Here is a 21,540-nt window from a genome sequence, read left to right on the forward strand (position 1 = left end):
CCTGGGCACATAATACAGTGGTGGTGTTTTTTTATTTCTAAGTTCATAGTAGAACACCTCTTAGCCCCCTGCCTAATAATACACCTCATGGTTATAGGATAGAGACTGTTAGAGTAGTGTTATTTTTATCTAAAGGGAAAAAGTTTCCAGTTTTCTTATGTAAATTTGACCATTTGCCCTAAAAAATCAATGACCTAATAACACTGGTTGTTTGAATGGCTTATTGTGACCCTCTCACTATTTTTTAAAACCTTCAAATCACAAGTACAAAGACATTTCATGCCGACTTGTTTGCCTAATTAAAACTGGCTAGTATTTTTCTTTTATAAGCTGGCAGTAACTTCCCTGGTGATAGTTTATTGACTGTAACTTAATCTTCTATGAGTATATTGAACCTGTTAGAATAAGTTTTCCTTTATAAAATATATGACTTAAAATTCAAATTTCAGTGCTTTTGTTATTTCAATACTTACTCAGCAAAGGGAGGATATTGGACAACCTGTTAAGTTTTCGTGTTTTAGCCAATAAACGTGTTTCAGTCAGTGTTATCATGCAACAAATTAGCATGTTTCAAATAGTAAGCTGTGGATTAAGGGCTTCTGTTTGCTACCTAGAACTTTGTTAATTTACTCCTTTGGCTAGAGATGCAACAGAGTAAATTAAAAATGTAAGATTTTTTTTAAATGTGTGTATATAAAATTATTCCTGATTTTAGGTATTATTGAACTCTTAATAGTGAGTAATATATTAAGTGTGTACATTTTCTGTTGAACAGAATGAGGTGTGAGATTGTAATCAAATATAATTTTGTTTTGGACTCACTGTCCCTTTGAAATACATTTATCGGGACCCTTTTCCCTCTGGTGATAAAAACCTGAGAAGGTCTCATGACTTTCCTGTTTAGTCCTACATAAAATCATAAAAACTATCTCAATTCAATTAGAATGTTTAGTTACTTTCTACTGTGTGGAATTTTCCTTTAAATTGTCATAAAATAATAATTGAATCATCCAAATTAAAGAGAGAATTCCTACTCACGCATGTTGTGTTTAAAGAATGGAGGAGGTTAATATCTGAAATTGGAATTCTAGTTAGAAAACGATTGCTTTTTATTACTTAAGTAGTAATTATATTACTTAATATTCACTTAATATTACTTAATATTAACCAGGAATTATGTAGACATTATGGAGTTAAAGTTAGAAAATAATGCAAAGCCATTTAATGTTTTGGGTGTTTATATTTCTTTCTGTTTCCTGTCTTACTATTTTACTTCATAATCATTTTAATTTTTTTGCCTTTTTTCTAATTTAATCTGAGTGAGATAGTTTTTATTCTTATTTAACTCAGCGCATAATTTTCTTAATTCATATAGCTAAGATTGAATTAGTGTCACTCAAAGTGACTTTATAATTTTCAGTATTTTACTTTTGTTGATGCTTTTTCTTTTCATGTGCCTCAACTTCCTGAAAGCTTCAGCACTACTACTTTCCACCTATATTAAGCAACATAAATCATAGGGTTTTAGATAAACCTATTCAAATACTTTAAATTCCAAATATTTGAGAATTAACTGTAGTATTCTATTTTGCTTTGTCTTTCACTTATACTTAGCAAGCTCCTTCTCAATAAGGATAGTTTATTTGATTTGTTTTCATCTCAGTGTTTTTGTCAGTAGAGCTCAGTATTGTATACCAAAGTTGCAGTAACATCTTTTTTTAAATAAACTTGATACAACAAATAACTACCACTCTCAGAATTTGTGTTTTATAGATGTGACTTTCCAGAGTATATTACATGTAGCACATTGAGGTAGAGATGACATTCACTGAAAAATCACTTCCTTGATGCACCAAATACCTGGCAATCTTGCAAACATCTTTTATACATGTCAGTGACATCTTTTTAATTCTTTATTCAGTGTTTTCCCCATAAGCTTCATGAGTATGCTTTATAATTTTCAGGCCAAAATTTTAGGAACACTTCAAATCAGTCAGAATTGTATACTTGTCAACTTTTTATATACAGTAGTGCTAAGACTTGAAAACCCAGTATTTCCAGGATATTATTTCCCTTTTCTAAAAGATTAGTGCAGCAGTTTTTTTGTTTGTTTGTTTGTTTTGGTTTGTTTTTTGGTTTGGAGGCTAGCAAAACAGGATGAGGAATGAGGTGATGACTGTCAAGTGTGAGTTTACCTCCATCTTTCGATCATTTCACTTGGAGTTTAAACATAGCTAAGAAGGAGCATGCCATGATGGTATGGGCAAGGACCTCAGCACTAGTAATTATACTTACACTTTTCAGTAGAATAATGAATATTATTGTCAGGAAATGTTAATTGTAATTTTTTGTGTAATTTACAGACAGATGCCAGTGTCAAGGCCATATTTTCAAAAGTGATGGTTATTACAAGTAAGTTATTTCAAATATTACATGTAAAGCGTGTGGTTTAATTGAAACATTTAAAAGTTTTATTCAGTTCTGTCTTAGACTATGGTAATACAAGAAAAGATTAAGGTATTTTTTTTTCTCCTGATTTTTACTTACTTTGAATTCTACTCAATTAAAATTTTTTTTGATGAGCAAGTACTAGAAAAAGGATTTATTACATAAATTCATTTTTGAGAGTTTACTCAAATTATGTTATTGTAACAACCGAGTCTATGCTTTGGTGTTGCTTGCTCCAATGTGAACCTATCTTAAGCTGAACCAAAATTAAGAGTGAAGGAAAGGATATGACTAATAACTGTAGAATTATTTCTTTGAAAAAAATTATTTCAAATAAAATGTTACATAGTTGCATTTTACAGCAAATACCAAAGAATTGTATAGCACTTCTCTTTTGTTTAGTGCAGGGATAGGAAAATGTAGCATTTTGCAGGGCATTTGTTTCCTTTCCCTTCTCAGGGACCACTCTGTATAGCATGTGTATGGGGGGAAAATCAGAAACAGGGACCTTCCTGGTGGCACACACACAGCAGGTTGAGCACAGTGCTGTAAAGCTGTCCGCAGCCTCTGCAGCGTGGGTTTGATCCCAGCTGGCCAGCGAAAATCCCACATGGTGCAGCAGACCTCTCTTGTCTCACCCACTGCTCCCCTCAGCAGTATGTTTCAGTCAGTCTGCCTGTTCTGTTCCTCACTCTGTCTCTGGTGAATCCTCTCACCCTCCGCATCTCTGGCCTGTACCCAGGTTCTTGTATAAATTTATAAATCTTAAAAAAATAAAAACTACTTAAAAAAAATCGGAAACACCTGGAGGACTGTTTAGATTGTGCTTACACTTGATGGCAATGAAGAACTCTTAGATAGAGTTCTGAGATATTAACAAAAGTATTCCAGGAGTTGTATGGAAGTAAAATTTAAGATTCGGAAGAGAACAGTAACCTAGTTAACTGGGTTTTAGATTAAGTGATAGGAGTTTTAGCTGAATAGGGCTTTTTAAAGTCAGATTATCTTTTATTTCTAGGCAGTTAAGGCAAATGATTTTGTACTATTGCCTTTTTATAACTATCTCCTCAGAAGTTTGGCTGTGGACTTATCCCTTAAAGGAGATTATCCTCTTTAATTCTATTTTTCCCCTATATCCTTTTCTCTTTCAATAAGTATAATATTTCCCAAAATTTGTTCTGAGGCATGTTAGTATTCTGCATCTTTTAAATGTATTAGAAAAAAGGGGCTCCAGGTAGCTTTGTAATAGAATGCTGAATTTACAGGTTTTTTTTCCCTTCTCCTTTGCCTCCCTCCTGTTCTGCCTCCTTTCCATCTCCTCTTTTTGTCTCTCTGTCTGTGTTCCCTTTTCTCTCTCTCTACCCATCTCTGTCTCTTCATTTTGTTTTTAAATGGTTGGCCTTATGTAACCTTTAATATTATGCTTATATATTTTCATGGGTCTGTAAGGTGACATTTCCTAAAATTAATTTGAAAATTGTACAGTAGATTTTTTTTTTGGTATTTTATAAATATGGAAAGATAACACAGTCAAGATTGATATTTAGTGGAAAATTTTTTTCACTAAATTCAGTGATCTAGCCAAGACTGGAATTTTAGACTTGAAGACTGCATTTGTAATCTTGAAATTTTAAGATACAGTTTATTTTCTATGGTTTATTACTGTTCATTATTCTTTACTATAATTTCTGTTATTAGAGCCTGACTTTCTGTAACATTGATGAGTTATAGATATTAGGATCAACATTTTATTTAGTTTCATAAGTGTTTTGATACATGAACATACTAGAGTAGTATAAAAATCATCTTTGATTCATTAAAGACTCATCTTTCTCATGCAATAATGACATACTCAGCAGCAACATACTCCTCAGCATGTCTCAGTGCCAGATGATATGCTTGTGTATGTGAATTATCTCTGGATAGTTTGAAAATAAGCAATAATGTTCTTACAGGTAAAACTTACTGATTGACAGCTTGTGAATTTCACGAGAACAATGTATGCAAAAAGATCTAAGAGATAGTAATAAAATTGGTATTACAGGTTTTTTAATGTCCTGAAATATTTAGGCATTTACTTAGAAATAACCCATTTAGATTTTTCCTGGATATTTGTTCCTTCACAATGATCTTGTTTTACATTTCTAGAAATCAAAGTTTTGTTTGTGAAGGTTGACTGTTGAAGGTGCTTCACAACTTATCTCATTAAACTAAACTGAAATTGTGAGTTAGAATTGCTATTCAGAGTCATAAAAAGGATGAAAAATGTTGATCTTTTATTATTTTAAGAAATTCCTAAAATTGTATTTTAATTGAATTTTAATTTAATTTAATTTAAGGAAATTTGCCAGATCCTGGTAAGGCTCAGGATTTCATGAAGAAATTCACACAGGTGTTAGAAGATGATGAGAAAATAAGAAAACAGTTAGAAGTACTTGTTAGTCCAACATGCTCCTGCAAGCAGGCTGAAGGTTGTGTGGTAAGGAGAGAAATTTTAAAAAGCTACTGTTTGAAGAAATCTCCAAATCTTTATTTTGTCCCCCTTTACAAAAATAATTTATACTCACTATGTAGAATTTAGAAAATAACCACAAAGATGACTATATAATATATATGTATATAAAAATATATAAATTATGTATAGGGGATAATTTCTGTTAATATTATAGTGTAAATCCTTCTGAAATCAGATCATGTGGTACATATATATAGCTTTGTACAATTTTAGTCTTTTACAATATTGTATTTAATTTTATAGTATTATGTTTAAAATAGCATACCACTGCATATATGTAATACAGTTGATTAAATAGTTCACTTGTTACACATTTAGATTTTTCCCCAGTTTTTGATTTAATGTATCATTAATATCTTTATAGAATAATCATTTTTCACTATCTCGATTATTTCATTAGGGTAAATTCAATATTGGTATCATTGTTGGAAACAAGCAAAACCCAAACAAAAGCAATTCATTTTTGAAAGGATATTTATTGCTTGGTTGCTAGGCATCTGTCAGTTTTTCTCTTGAACGTGTTAACTGTTCATATTTGTTTTGTAAATTGTGTGTTTATAATCTCTGCCTTATTTTGGGGGTGATATTTGTCTTTATCTTACTGATTTGTTAGTTTGTTGTGCTATTGCTTATTTAGTTGTGAACAGTTTTCTGTTAGTTGTAGTTTGCCTTTTCATTTTATGGTCCTTTTACACACCATAATTTCTATTTATATCTAGCAGAGTCTCTCATTATTCTCCTCAAAGTTTTGCCTCCTGCCAGGATTTTTATCTGCTTGTGAAATCTATTTTATTGCAAATTTCAATGATAGTATTTACCAATGTCAGTATTTTAAAATCTTCTGCTAATATATTGCAAGAAGCTTTTATTTAAAAAAAAAAAAAGTTTCTTGACGATATCCCAGGTTGAATAAGTAAAATCTTCAGATGAAGTTCAGTAATCTTTAGTTTGATCAAGCTTCCCTGATAATTTTGCTTACTGAACTTTGTGCAGCTATTGACCCATGATTTTATTCTTTTGTATTTGTTTTTATCCTCTTGTAACAGTTTTGATATATGGTATGAGGTGGGAATCTAGCCCTGTTTTTACTCTAAATGTACTCTAAATGTCCTTTCAGTTATTTTATTACATTGAATTATCTTTTTCCTACTTATTTGAAATGGTACCCTTCTCATATGCTAAATTTATCATATGGTATTTTTACAGATTATTTTGAATCCTATTGGTTTATTTTAGCAACAAGACTACATGGTTTTTACTGTGATTAACTTTTAGCATTTTAACATAATTAAAAAGACCTTTGTAATATTTTTCAAAATTTGAATTACAGCGTGAAATAACTAAGAAGTTGGGCAACCCCAAACAGCCTACAAACCCTTTCCTGGAAATGATCAAGTTTCTCTTGGAGAGAATAGCACCTGTGCACATAGATACAGAATCTATAAGGTATTTTTATATAAAAATATTAAATTTTTATTAATGTTCATACATTCATGCTTTGGTTGGTCACTGTTAGGTATCTGCTATACACAAGGCATTCGTCTGTATGTATCTGTGTATATATAACTAAATAGATATATATATAACTAAATATATATATAACCTAAATATATATTTAGGTTATTGAAGCAATACTTAAATACCAAAACCCTATATATATTCAGGGTTTTGGTATTTAAGTATTGCTTCAATTTGGGCGAAAAGTTGTCAATGTAATCCTAGTTTTTATCTGTTACCAGTATACCAAAAATTCATCTTTTTGGTTAGCTTGCACTAGTTAGCTAAAACAATCAAATTACAGTTATGCTTTCAGATAAAGCAAAGTGGTAAATATGTTGTAAAGCAACAATCTGATGCATTTTCACATGTTTGAAAACTGAAAATATTTATAAACCGTCATTTGAAATGCACCTTTGATATCACCTGACATCTTCGAAAATACTTTTTATGTCTGTACTCCCTTTTGTGAAATTAGGAGGTTTTCTTGTTTTGTTCTTTAACTTTATTAAAATATCTTATTTGAAAAAATAGTCATTTTTAAAATATGTCATAAATGAATTACTAATCACCACTGGTCTTTTTCAGAGGTATATTAGAATCCAAAATGAATAATACTAATGTATATTTTATAATCAGTGAAGCCCCTTTGAGCTTCTGGCAGTTGACCCACAGAGTAGGGAGAACTTACTTTGAATACCCATTAGTCACTTTGGACTTGTCTTGCATCAGTTTTCATTTGAAGAGGCGTTCCGTGGTTTGAGAAACAAAAGAAAAGAAAAGAAAACGAAACTATAACCCTTCTATATTAGTCTAAGGAAGAATCTGAATCAGATGGAAATTCATTAATTTAATAATTGATCCCATGCTTTCTCTGTTGAAGGCAATGCTATTTAAATATTGGCCCGGCATACTTTCTGCTTCCATCAACCTTCTTTCTAGTAATGGAATAAAAGAAGTTTTATCAGGCAATTATAATTTCATAAAGTTAATGAAAATCGAGTTCAGAGAACTGAAACAGGATTTCTTTGAGTGGTAGTATTTTACCTAAGAGGAATAATGGGTAACATTTTGTTTCTATAGAGTTGGTAGGAGTAATCCTGGCATTGGAATTATTATAAGCCAAGCTAACTGCAGAGGAAAGAACAGTAGAAATAAGTGACATCTAAGTTACAGTATGGAGAGGTATAAAAGTAGTTGGGATCAGACTGTGAAAAGTCTTTAAGACACTTTTAGAGCATTTATTTTTTTAATCTGTTGAGAACCATGGGTGATGGTTAGGATGGTAGGTAGGAAGAAATAGAAGAGTTAGACTGCTGAGGTGGTGTTATTGTCTGGCTGGATTAATGGAATGGAAAGAAAACACGTTTGAGGAAAATTTTAAAAGAACAGCCTGAAATGTGTATCATTTTACTGGAAAAGTGGAATAAAGAGGAATCTGAAGTATAAAGGCTTCTGTCCAAAGATAGGAAGAATAATAATGGCTTAAAAAGAATGAAAGGGACTGATTTTGAAGGAAATAAAGAATGTGCTTTTTATTTGTGGACAATAAACAATTTTTAAAAAGGCAAATTGCATTCAATGTGAAGCTGTTAGAAGTTCCACAAGCATGAAATTGTTTAGAAAGAAATAAAAAGATGAAAAGATGATGAACAGAACCTTGGAATTTTTATTTTCAGTAGAAAAATTATGTAAATGTAAGATGTAGGAAGTTTTCAGAAATAATACATACTGTGGATAGTCAAAGAGAGGACTTAAAAAGGCCTTTGACTTCAGTAATGAGAAAGGCACAGTGATGTAGCGGATATGCAAAAAAATAAATAATAGTAAAAGATTGTAGCTATTGGTGTTTAAATGTGCCTCATGATTGTAAAAGTTTACGTGTTTTAGCAACTCATTTGCTTCTGAACTTTATGAGACAGGAAATAATCCCATATTACAGATATTCCTCAAGGGCCTTGGAGGAATTTTCTTATTGCTTATAAGATTGCTTCACTGAGCATAATTCCTTCTAGTTCCATCCATGTTGCTGCGAATGGCATGAGTTTATCTTTTTAATTGCTGAATAATACTCCACTGTGTATATATGCCACATCTTCTTGATCCAATCATCTATTTTTGGGCATTTGGGTTGTTTCCAGGTTTTACCTATTGTAAATAGTGCTGCAATAAACATAGGTGTACAGGTGTTCTTTTGAATCAATGTTTTTATGTCCTTTGGCTAGCTCCCTAGAAGTGGAATTGCCAGGTCATATGGTCGTTTGGTAGACTGAGGAACTTCCAGAAGGAAAATGAAAAATATAGGATGGTTTCACTTATAGCAGGAATATAGGGGAACCAAATAAGACATCAGTGTAAAAAAATAATAACAGTACAAAACACAACAAAGTAAAAACGAACAATTATAAATCAGAAACATCCTGCAGGGGAGGAAGAGGGAGAGGGATCAGAGGGAAGGAGGAAGGGAGGAGCACAGGGGACTGAGGTAGATGGTGCACGGTGCATTGGTGAAGGAAACTCTATGGGGACTACACCTGAGGGGGTGGGAGGAAGCAAATACTGTTTAAAAATGAACAATGATGTGAAAAATAAAAAAAAAAAATCAATACAAAAAAAAGATTGCTTCATAAAATAATATTGCTAAATCAGTTTGCCTTTTAAATTTGTGCATGACATTGATAAATACTAAATTATGTAATTAAATCTTTCCAGTATTTCCTTTATGATTTCTTTCTGTCTTTAGTATCAGGTTTATGTGGTTATGTCTGTTGCATGTAAATCTTTAATTGACCTGGAATTCATTTTAGTGTAAGGTGTAAATAGAGCTCCATCCTTTTAGTTAAAGCATGTGATAATTAGTTATATCAACTCCTTTATTGAAAAATTTATTGCTCCTTTTTGATTTGACATGTTCCTTATTATAGTATGTATTTTTATATGACTTGAACTCTTATCAGATTTGTTTTGGTCACTTTGACTTCTCAGGTTTTTGTGATATATTTTTATCTCTTTGAGAAACTACTTACATTCCTAATTCCCCAAAAATTATGTTTCCAAGCAATTTTTTTTTGTTTGTTTGTTAAGTTTTGTCCCATACATACCTTTGTGTTCCCCTAACCATTTATAGATTTATTGGAAAAAACACCAATTTTATATTACTTAGTTTCCATCTTTTGAAAAATACTTACAGTGTTTTTATTCAGGTCCCTGTTTTTATAATTTTAGAATTTGCATACAATTTCTGTGGATTAAAACATTTTATTCCTAACTATTTTCTATATATTTACACCATTGAGATTAAATTTTCTCCTTTTTATTTTTTAAATAGCTTTGGTGGATACAGAAATGCCCTATTTATGTTTGTTTTCTTGATGTTAATGCGTTGAACTCTCAGTATTTTAAAATAGTTGTTTCTGTCTACTTTTCCAGGTTAATGCTTTTTAAATTTTTTTTATCACTGGTTCTTGTTCTGTTGTTGTTATCTCTGTGTACCTCTTCAGAATGCCTTTCCTGACTTCCCTGGCCAAAGGACTTCACTTTTTGTCTGGATCTTTATTGTCCTTACTGCTCCTTTATTGTCTTTTAAATGTATATTTGCTTACTTTGGCCTTCCCTCACTAAACTGGCAGCTTCATGCTCTTAATTGTGAGAGGAAGAAAAAAAAAGAGTTTTATTTTGAATATGTTGTATTTTTCATGCCTATGGTACATCTAAGTGAAAAAAATGTAGGGCTGCTGAAAGAGGATACTTTCAGATTTATATTTGGGGTCGTTGAAGCTATGGAAAGAGATTAATCAGGGAAATAAGGCAGAAAAGGAGAGAAAATATCCTTAGATATCAACTGTTTAAGTGGATAATAAATTTAACAGGACTCTGCAGGGTTGACACATAAATTTGATTCCTACTTTGACCTTAAATTTTGAATAGGTACTATTTTTATAGAAACAAAGATCTTTTAAGGAACACTAAATAACTGAATGTTCTTTTATTTTGATATGTGTATGTCTGTAACTTAGTGTAAAAAAATACCTACTTGTGTGTATAATTATTTTAGATAACTGACAATCCTTTCTAAGTGTTTATTTTAAAATAACAAAACTTGTTTTTAGGAGAAAACTTTGAAATACTCTTTTATTTTTGATCAAATAATCTAGTGAGGTATTTGCCTAGCTATGTTTTACATGTTTCAGGAACAGATCTGTGTATTTCTGGCCCTTGGAGCAGTACATGACACATAGTAATAATTTGATAAATGGTTTGAAAGTGCTTACTTTTGCCATTTATCCTTTATTTCAATATACATTGATTTTCTTTCTGCAGCAATAATAAATTTTTATGTGTTTGGGTCTGAAGCTTCCATGGAAAATAAAAAAATAAAAATATAGGTATCTTTAATATATAGCAAATCAAATAACATTTGACCTCATTTGACTGGACAAAGGAAAATATAATTTTTGAAAAGAATTATCTCAAAGTGTTACAGTTTTTTGATTTACAATAGTGTTTAGGAAGCAACTATATCAAATTTGTATATGGTCTGGATATAATCTCTATATAAAGTATTTAGGATTGTTTTTCTTAAACATTGTTAATAAAGTCATTCAAAAACAATTTCATTTTTGTCATATTTTTATCATAGTGCTCTTATTAAGCAAGTGAACAAATCAATAGATGGAACAGCAGATGATGAAGATGAAGGTGTTCCAACTGATCAAGCCATCAGAGCAGGTCTTGAACTGCTTAAGGTAAATATGCTTAAGATGAAATTAAGTTCTAATTAGATAAATGTGAAACCTGTACATGTGTATTTTTTATTCTTGAAGTTTGCTTCTTTATATAGCCCAAAAATAAAATTTTCTTAATTATTTTAGGTAATTTAGAAATTGAGTATTCTCAATGGAAGCTGAATATTTTGAGGTTCTAATAACATAATCTACCACACATAAACATTAGTGTCTTTTGTTGCCCTTTATTCTTTAAATAAGTGTGGATTGAAAATTTTATATAGTTAAGATTGAACTGAATATGCAATTTTGTGTGTATGCATTTTTCTCTGTTTAAGATAATATTCTTAAGAGTATCAAGAAATACCTGATTATTCACTGTCATTTATTAGATGTATGCATTTGGGCAAAAGCTTCCATTTCCTCATCTGCAATGGAGATACTTGCTTCTAGAAGGACTAAATTAAATCATGTGACTAGATTTTGTAGCGAAGTGTATGGCTTGTTAAAAATAATACTTTTTGAAATGGTGATTTGTCCATCCTTGGGTATCATAGTCTAGTTTCCAACTATTTTGCTGGATATTTGTATTTTCTCATCTTACTCTTTATAATCACTATTAAGGTAAACATGTTTAAGATTTCTGGCTAATGTTCTTTTTTGGTGGATACTAAAGGGCATTACTGGGTTAAAGAAAATGGGGCCTCCCTGGTGGCACAGGGGTTAAAGATGCAACCTATGAATCTACCCACGGCCACTGCAGCACAAGTTCAATCCCTGGCCAGGGGATGGTGCAGTATACCTCTCTTGTCTCAGCCACTGCTCCCCTCAACAGTGTATTTCAGTCAATCTGCCTGTTCTGTTCCCTACTCTGTCTCTGGTGAATCCTCTCACCCCCCACACCTCTAGCCTGTACCCCAGTTCTTGTATGCATAAATAAATAAATCTTTAAAATCTTTAAATCTTTAAAAAAAAAGAATGATCTTTTCAAAATTCTTAAATATAATCACATTATGTTTATAGTCAAATTCCTTGAGAGAGAAACTGTACACATAAATAATTTCATTAGTAGTAAGTTGCATATCTCCCTATCTTTACAAGCAAGGAATATTGTAAAATTTAAAGAGAATTGTCAGTATGACAAGCAAAAGTAATGTTTTAACTTTGCATAATTACTGCTTTCTACTTCATTTATACAAGATAGGACATATACTGTCATATATGAGTTATGAAATTTAGTAATAAAATGAATACTAGTGAAAAGTAAATAAGGGCCTCCCTGGTGGCACAAGGGGTTAAGACTCAACCTGTGAAGCTTGCAGCAGCCCCTGCAGCATGAGTTCAATCCCTGGCTTGCCAGGGAGCTACCCACATGGCTCAGCAGACCTCTCCTGACTTACCCACTGCTCCCCTCAGCAGTGTATTTCATCGATCCACCTATTCTGTTCCCCACTCTGTCTCTGGTGAATCCTCTCACCCTCCACACACCTCTGGCCTGTACCCCAGTTCTTATATGTATAAATAAATAAAAAAAAAGAAAAAAAGAAAAGTAAATAGAAATCAACTCAGATGTGTTAACTTCAATGTGTTGAAGTCCCTGAGTGATCTCTCCCCCATCCCCCAGGTGTAATTTTCCAGGATATTAGGTTTATTATTCTCTTACTATTCTTGATAGTTTGTCATGTGTCTTGTATCAGTATTTCTGAATTACCTTGCTTATTTCCCTTGTTACTGATTCTTGTAAATGTGGCATTGTACATAATGTATTTTTTTACTGCTTGCTTTTTTTATATTGCAGATTTGATTCAACCTGTTTGTTTTACATTTAAAATACTGTTATATTCAGAGGGTTTTTTTGTTTTTGATTTTTAAATCTGAGTCATAAGCCATTTGAAATTTATTTTGAAAGTGTGTATTATAGGAGAAGGTCTAATTTGATTTTTCTTCACATAGCTAACAGTTCTATCAAGACAGTTTATTAAAAATGTCATCTATTCTCATGTATCTTATATTTCCTCTTTAAGATGTTATATTCTATATAATTAAAGTTCTTGTATGCTGGGATCTATTTATTGTTTTACTGTTCTATGATTCTTGCAACCTTATTGCCACAATGACTTATTGTAACTTTTTAAAATTAAATTATTTTTATTGAGGCAGTGTTGATTTACAACACTGTAAATATATTTTAGGGGTATAGAGTCATACCTCTTCAAATGTGTATTATCCACACCACGCCCATGGTCAAAGTATCAGTCACCTCCACAATAGTCTATTGGGCCCTCTCCCCTCTTTCTGCCTACCCCCATCTTGTTTATTGTAACTTTATAATGTCTTTTACCATCTCCCTCAAAACAAACCCAAACATCAACAAAAGTCCAAATTATTAGAATAGAATTATATTGACATGTAATTTAATTTAGAAAGTATTTTTTTAGATTATGCAGTCTTCCTACATAAGACATTCCACTTATATATTTGATTAACTTTAATATTTATTTATAGTGCTCTCATTTACTTGTTAACATAATTACTTTTGTACTGACTTGGATTTGTCGTATTTCTAATATATAGTATTTTATATTAGAAAGATCAAAAGGGTTTACAAATCATTTTTATGACTCTTTCTGTAGGTACTGTCATTTACACATCCCATATCATTTCATTCTGCTGAAACATTTGAATCTCTCCTGGCTTGTCTAAAAATGGATGATGAAAAAGTAGCAGAGGCTGCACTCCAAATTTTCAAAAACACAGGAAGCAAAATTGAAGAGGATTTCCCACATATTAGATCGTGAGTTGATGTTATTCTGATATTCTGGAAAAATAGAAGAAATAAGTGACTTTTTTGGTTTATGAGAATCTTTTAAGTTTTGAGAAAGTAATGTCTAGGTTTTATTATCTATATTTATTTTAGATTGTTATTTCTCTCTGAGAATATTGGTTGTTGATTATGGAAGATTCGTGAAAATGTGGGGTAGACGTATCTTTCTAAAGCATTAATTTTGTTTAAAGATTTTAGTAAAAAATTTATAGTGAAATGGTTCCTTCATGTACAATGGCATAGAAGAAATCATGAAATTAAGGTCCATTGAGAAATTGCAAAGGAATTTTTTGAATACTGTTCACAGCACACTTTTCTTTGTGATTAAGGGTATTGGATTGAAAATTTTCAAAAGCATTGCTTTACTTGGCACAGGGAAGCTGGAAACATAGAATATCATCTTAATGGCAATGTTATTTTTTGTTCGTTTGTTTTGGTATGTTTTAGCATTTCCTAGAATTGGAAATTGAGCTGTTATATTGTGGTTGATTATTGTTCAAGATTCTAAAATAGCTCAAAAGAAGACTAAGTCTTCATTCTTTATGGATCCATTTTTACTTTCCTGTATTCATCTCTCCTTCCTGTTCTGGAGAAAGTATCAGATAGAGTTGGTCCTGCTATTGCTATAGTCAGTGGTGGCTGATTTTACTTCTGCCTCATTACTCTGGCTTTTAGTCACTGGTCTAGTGAGTCATCGCTGAGGTAGAATGCTTCTTTTCATGTTGAAAAATTGCCTATGCCCTTTTCTTCAGAAAGAGACTGTGAACAAAAACTAGCAGTTAGAATCTCTGGTGTACTTTTTGTTATTACTTCCTGTTCATGTAAACTTAATTCTGCAAACTATTGATACACAAAGACAATATTGAGATAATTGAAATATTCCAGAATTTCATAACACTATTTTTGTTGGCAGAAGTAAGAAACTTTAATGTTTACAACTGACTACTTAATTTTCACTGGAGTCCAAAACATAAATTTCCTTTGGGGTTGTGCTGTGAATTTCTTGTCCAGATCAGAGAACAGAATGAGGAGGTGTGCACGTGTGTGCACACACACACATATATGCATTCTCTCTTTCTCTCTCTTAGTCACGCACTCACATATACTCTCTCACTTACTGACTGCCCACTTACTGTATTATCTCATTTAGGACTTATCTTAGTCTTCATATGAAGAATCTAATCTTCACCGATGTAAATGGTTTTCGGTCATAGAACTAGCAAGTAACAGTGAAGATTTGAATTTAAGCCTGTTTGTCTCTAGTGGCTGTGGTATTATATTGATTATGACATAGTTTTTTTCTTAATTAGAACTTTGAACAAGCTTTAATTTAATTTATTCACTGGAGGTTTTTTTTTTTAATTCTGGACTGTCTTAGTACCCTTTATATTTTAAAGAAACATTGTTTGATATATTTATAGGAGAACTGTGAGAGCAAGGTTGAAAGGTGGACATTTTAGAGCACACAAGGGCATTTTAATATGCTGCTTTAATATGGAACTGAAGTATTTAAAATTATGTGATTTATATGCTGAGTATGTTTCATATGTTCCTCATGAGGAGAATTATCTCAACTGATATTGAATACCTGCTGTGTGCACACACTGTTCTTGATGAAGTAACTCGTAGTATATGTCTTCTATGAGATAAAATATGTATGCAGATTATATGGTTTAAATATTAAATTGGGTGAGTTAATTTTGAGGAAAAATGATAGAGTTAAGTGAATATTTATCTTCCCTTGAATTCATCAAAGTATTAAAAAGAGCAAAACGAAAAAAATGTATCTATGTAGATACTACCAAAAGCCAGACAGAATTTGTACTAAGCTATTTAGACTGAATTGAGTGAATGTGAGAATATTGACAATTGTTACCCATAACCCTGGTGTGTTTGATCATTTAATAATTTGGAAGGAATTGAGATATGGGCAGGCTTTTTAAAAAAGATGGAAAATTTCAAGGAGAGACTGCGACCATACCATTTTTTCTTCGGGCTGACCTATTTTTCTTAACAGAAGGAGCAAAACTTAGGTAAGGCTTAGACAGAATCATGAAGCAAATGTCTTCTTACCAACTTCACAGAAACAGAAAAGTTATATGCCAACTCACTAACAAAAATGATGGTGAGTTATGGGCTCCATTCTGACTAGGCTTGTCTGAGAAGTCCACCTCTGTCCAGGTAGGCAGATGTGCTCAAAATGAGAGTTCCCTCATATATCAGGTATAACCATTGTCCAAGTGGAGCTGGACTTTGGAAGGGTTTTACTGACTTGGAGAGAGATTTCACAGAGGCAAAGAATTCATTAGTCTGTTTCCTCTGTGCTACTTAACCAACCACAAGTAGCTTGCGTTGGAAGCTTTGATGTTTATTTTTTAACAGAAATGCCTAATGTTCAGTCATCAGGGAGACACTGCCTGCATTTTTATTTAAATGTCATAACCAGAGAGAATTAAAAAGATGAATTACCAAAAGACAAACTAGGAAACAAAAAAGCTTTCAAATACTTGATACTCAAAGGATAGCTGATAAACACTATTTGGAAAAATTGAGTTTTTCTAGGGAAAAAGGTTTTAGACAATGCTAAACTGCCAGGAAAGTTAAACTGATATCTGAGGGGAAAAAAGAACAAAAATAAGATAAAATATAAAATGGGTAGTGACAGAGCCACGGATAAAGAAGAGCAGAAACATATGTGCATAATGGAATATTTGTTTATTGAAAGGAGCAGAGTAACCAATATAGAAAATGTAATCAGTAAGATAGAGATTGAACTTGAGGAAATTCCATAAATTGTGGAGAAAATGGGCAAAGAAATCAGTTGAACAGAATGAATTGCACTTAGTGTTAAGTCATAATTGGCTTTTCTGGCAAAGGCAGTTGAAAATGGACAGGGGAATTATTTTTTAAATAATAATAGTAAATTTGTTTAAGAAGGGTGAAAACCTGAATCTGAAGATCAAGATGGCTAGAAAAATATTCAGATGCAGTTTGCTGAATTTTCAGGGATTATGGAAGTGCTTTCACAAACATCAAGGGTCATGTACAGCAGAAATGTAATGGGACTGACATTTCTCATCAACTGCATATAATTTCTGAAATTAATGATTCAACAGAGAGTGAGTTTTAATGGAGTTAAAGAATTTCCTAACAAGTTCTGTTTAAGTAAGGGCAAACAACTAAAGATACTCTTTAATATGTATTAGCATTAGTCCTTTTTATTGTTGCTCTATCCATAATGTTGTATGCTTTGTCCCTTTGAATTCAGTTTTGTTTATTTCCCTAAATCCGACTTTGGTTTTCTTCTTGTTTTATCTCTCTGGTTTGTCTTTTCTTATCATTTCATACGCTCTCTTTTAGATGTGGCTTTGCATACATATTTGAAAACCTAGGGTTTTTTTTAAGGGGTAATATAAATTAACTCAAGAAGAGGGAAGAAAAAGACTTATAAGGCTACACTTATTTAAAAAAATTACTAAAATGTGGCAAATTTCAAATCTAAGAAATCAGAAATTCTAGTTCTTATTAATTGTTCAGATCATAGTGGGGGTGGGGAGCATTCAGATTACTTCTTAAAAATCCAAAGTAACTAGCAGGAATGCTAAAACTGATAAAAGATGCCCCAACAGAAAGCTAAGACAAATCTTACTAATCTTGATGCAGAAATCTTAAGTAAACAGCACAAAAAGAACTTACTCCAGTGGTTAAATGTGGTTATTTCAAGTAATACAAAGCTAACCGTGTTATAGTTGGTTATGAAAATGAATAAAAGGAAAAGGGAACACAGATCATTTTGATAGATGTTTCAAGTGCTTTTGATAAAAAAAAAATCAGTATGTTGCTAGTTAAATCCAATAAAAATGAATTAAATGCCATTATAAAATAGTAAATATCTCTCAAATTGTTAGACACCATCATATAGTAAAACACTAGAAATATTCCAGTAAAATCAGGAATGAGATGAGGAAATGCACTGTCATTAATTTTAGAGACATTGGCCAATATCATTATATAAGAAAATGTACAAGGTACAAGTGTTGAAAAGGAAAAGCAAAATTATTATATTTCTTGGAGACTCTTAAAGAATCAACTGGAAAACTAAAAATAAAATTACTAAAATAAGTATGTAAAAATCCAAAGTTTTTCCTATAATAGTAACAACCATTAAGAAAATATTGAAGAAATAAAAATCAACACCTGGAAGTACACAAGTTCTTTTCAGGTCCTCTAATAATGAGTGGAGAAGTACGATGTTTAACAAAGAAATTAGTCAGAAAAAGTTAGATTATCCAATAAATAACTAGTAAACTTTTGAAAAGAAAAATTAATCTGGATTGCTCATCTTGACTTCACAGTTGAGTGAGGGATAAGTTATTTATCTCAGGTTTTAAATATATAAAATGAATTAAAGTGTTAGTAATAAGTATATTTCTGTTACTCCTTTTTTTGTGTGGGGAAGGGGACACTTACGACAAGTCAGAAATGAAATATGGATTGAATTTTTAAAATCCATTTGTTGAAAAATAATTTTATTAATCCTGTATATAAAGCACTGAAGATATTGAAATGAATAGGACAGTTTAGATCTCTCTTATATCTTGGTTGGGAAGAATGCAATTTAAATCAAGAAAATTGTTGGAAACACAGATGGTATGCTGTAATGTATAAAGATTCTTAAAGGAATAGTGAACAAGTCTTGCAAAGGGAATTAATAAGAAATTCATAAACAGGAAATCCTTCGTGTAATAAAGACAAATACAAAGAAAAACACCATGCTACAATCAGTATTAGCTTGCATTCCATTGATGCTTTCTTGCTTGGAGTATAAATTGATGCAGTTTAAGTATAAATTAATTAATACAAATGTTTGAAGGCTCAAACAGCAAAAAAGTTGCTTTGGTAACCCAGAGATTGAGTTACTAAAAGCAACTACCACCCCTAGAGTTGGTGGAACAGTTGCAAAGAGTAGTGTTAAGGTTATTCTGTATCTAGGCAGAATTATTAACTATTAATAATATGTTAATAGTTTCTGGATTTCAGAACAAATTAAAGGATAATAAGATGAGACAATAGGTAAACAACTCTCATTGAAATCGTAATGATTCTATTGTTAATATTTTTAAAAAGAAAGACCATCTAAATGCTCCTCAGCAAGAGCTTGTTTAGATTAGTTGAGGTATAGCATCCACTAAAGAGCTATATGGCCATTAAAAAGAATGTTTAACAATCCACAGTATTATTGGGTGAAAAAAAATTTTCCCAATATTGCACATTTTGTATTCTCATGTATTTTAATATAGTATGTTTATAGAGGGAAATTTTAGATGTATGTGTCCACTAGAATGTTAACAAATTATTTCAGGGTAGCGAATTTTAAGTCTTTAGTGTTTTTCATATTATTTTCAGTTTTCTTTTTATTTTCTCTGTGTATATGATTGTTACTAGGGAGGGATAAAACCTTGAATTTGAAAGAACAAAATCAGTTTATTGAGGGAATAAAGAATTCCTTTAAAAAGGGTGTTCTTAGAAAAAGCAGTCAGAGAAGGTGGTTGCTTCATTTATATTTCACTAACTTCTAAAACTGCCTACTATTTCAGAATTCTTGAAATTATATTTTTTCTTTTGTTTAGATTTATTTCTGTTGAAATGAGTATGCAAAACATTTCTTGAGTTTAAAATTTCTCAAGGTATTAAAAAAACCCAAAGTTGCTTCTTACGTTAGTGTCATCTGTCTCATTTTTTTCCTGATTAGTAAGAAAAGAGATTATGAATGTTTGTATTATAAAATATAGTTTATGAGAAAAAGATATGTCTCATTTGGGAAGCTTACTGAAGTAACTATAATTAGTAAATAGTAATTTTTCATTTCACAAAAAAATCAAATCATAGAATGATTTTTTGTACATATTTTATTGAAAAATTCAAACATGTGTATATAATAGCATATTATAACAAACATTCTTGTATCCACTAACTAGATTATAAATGACTAACTTATAGCTTCTGCTGGATGTTAATATATCCAATTAATTTTCCTAAAAATTGTAGTAATTTTTAAAACTGTTTGAATTAGGATCTAAGTGAGATTTCTACTTTGTTGTTGATGGAATGTCTCATAAGTCCCTTGTCTCCTTTAGAATCCCCCCTTCAGTTCTTCCTTTCTGTCTTTGATAAAGAAACCTGGCTGTCTTGTAGAATTCTCACATGAACTGATTTGTGTTAATTGTATGCTTTTGGCATACTTTCAATTTTCTGTAAAGTGGTAATTGTGTCTATAGGCTTAATTGAGTTCCAATTCAATATTTTTGAACAGGGCCACTTTATAGTTGGTGGTATACTCCGTTATAGGGGTCACATAATAATCAGGTTGTTTTTCAACTTTGTTATTACAGGAATGGTATTCTGATGGTAGTCTCTATCAGGAAGCACGTAATAGCTGGTTATTTTTTGTGATGATACCAGCTGATGATACTTAGTTATCAGTGGTGATAGTCTGTTATTCCTTCATCATTTGTAAAAAGGAACATATCTATTCTTTGGTTCCTTAGTGTTACATATTTTTTAAAAAGCAGAATAAATGTTTTATTCTTTTATGTTATTTAACAGTATTCAAAATAATTTCCTAGTATCCTCCAAATATGACCAATGCATTGTTTTTAAAAAGATTCCTGGATTTACAGGTATATGTGCTTTGTTAATTGCAATTATCATGCTCATCGATGCTCAGATTGTTCCGTGTGTATCTGGGATGCTATTCAGGAGTCCTTTTGAACAACCCCACTAATTTTTGAAAAAAAAAATTTTTTTTTTTTGCAACCTGGTATTACAAATTGTTTTAGGCCCTTATACATGTCTTGCTGAATAGTTGGAATTTTTCTAAGGAACTCTAATACATAATTACCATTTTTCTTACTTTTTTTTTTTGGTTTGTATATCCATATTTTAATCTGGTAAGATTTTCTTGAATAGCCAATATTTCTTGTAGTAGAATCCTGCTTAACTATTTATCTCAGCTTTTCTTTGTCTCAATAAATCTTCATTTTGCCTTCACTGTTGAGGAGTTCTTGCTCAAAATAGAATTATAGGCTGACAATTATTTTCATTTACTTCTTAAAGGATACTTAATTATTTTTTGGATTGCATGATTTCTGATGAAAAAGTGTTCTTTTATTCCTTGTTCCTTTGTAGATACTGTCTTTTCTCATTGATTTTGAGATTTTTTTCCCTTTTATTGCTGTTTTTACCTAATTGATAATGACATACCTTGGAATAGTTTACTTTTGTTTCTTTTGCTTGAGGCTTCTTATGAAGATTCTTGGATCTGTGGGTTTATTTACTTAAGATTTGGACAATTTTTTATTGTTACTTCATCAAATAATTTTTTTCTGTTCTTCCCATCTCCTTGTTTTCTGAGACTCCAGTAGAGGTTTTTTTTTTGACTACTTGATATTATGTAACAGGTCATGGAAGCCCTGTTATAATTTTTTTCCTGGTCTTCCCTCCCCACCCTTGTTTTATTTTTTATAGCTTCT

The 21,540-nt window shown here is 31.4% G+C and overlaps 1 protein-coding gene across 6 annotated transcripts in view; it reads left to right on the forward strand.

Moving 5' to 3' along the window:
- Positions 1–21,540, forward strand: part of PDS5B (PDS5 cohesin associated factor B) — a 165,522-nt gene that overhangs the window by 98,393 nt on the left and 45,589 nt on the right. For all 6 annotated transcript variants that reach the window (XM_054701568.1, XM_054701565.1, XM_054701566.1 and 3 more), the window contains exons 15-19: positions 2,364–2,412; positions 4,788–4,927; positions 6,294–6,409; positions 11,100–11,205; positions 13,818–13,978. In XM_054701568.1, coding sequence (XP_054557543.1) covers positions 2,364–2,412; positions 4,788–4,927; positions 6,294–6,409; positions 11,100–11,205; positions 13,818–13,978 — 572 coding nt within the window. The remainder of the gene's footprint in view (positions 1–2,363; positions 2,413–4,787; positions 4,928–6,293; positions 6,410–11,099; positions 11,206–13,817; positions 13,979–21,540) is intronic.

The sequence above is a fragment of the Talpa occidentalis genome, unplaced genomic scaffold (assembly GCF_014898055.3).
Source record: "Talpa occidentalis isolate TD23 unplaced genomic scaffold, MPIMG_talOcc4v2.1 talOcc4.5, whole genome shotgun sequence".
Taxonomy (NCBI): Eukaryota; Metazoa; Chordata; class Mammalia; order Eulipotyphla; family Talpidae; genus Talpa; species Talpa occidentalis.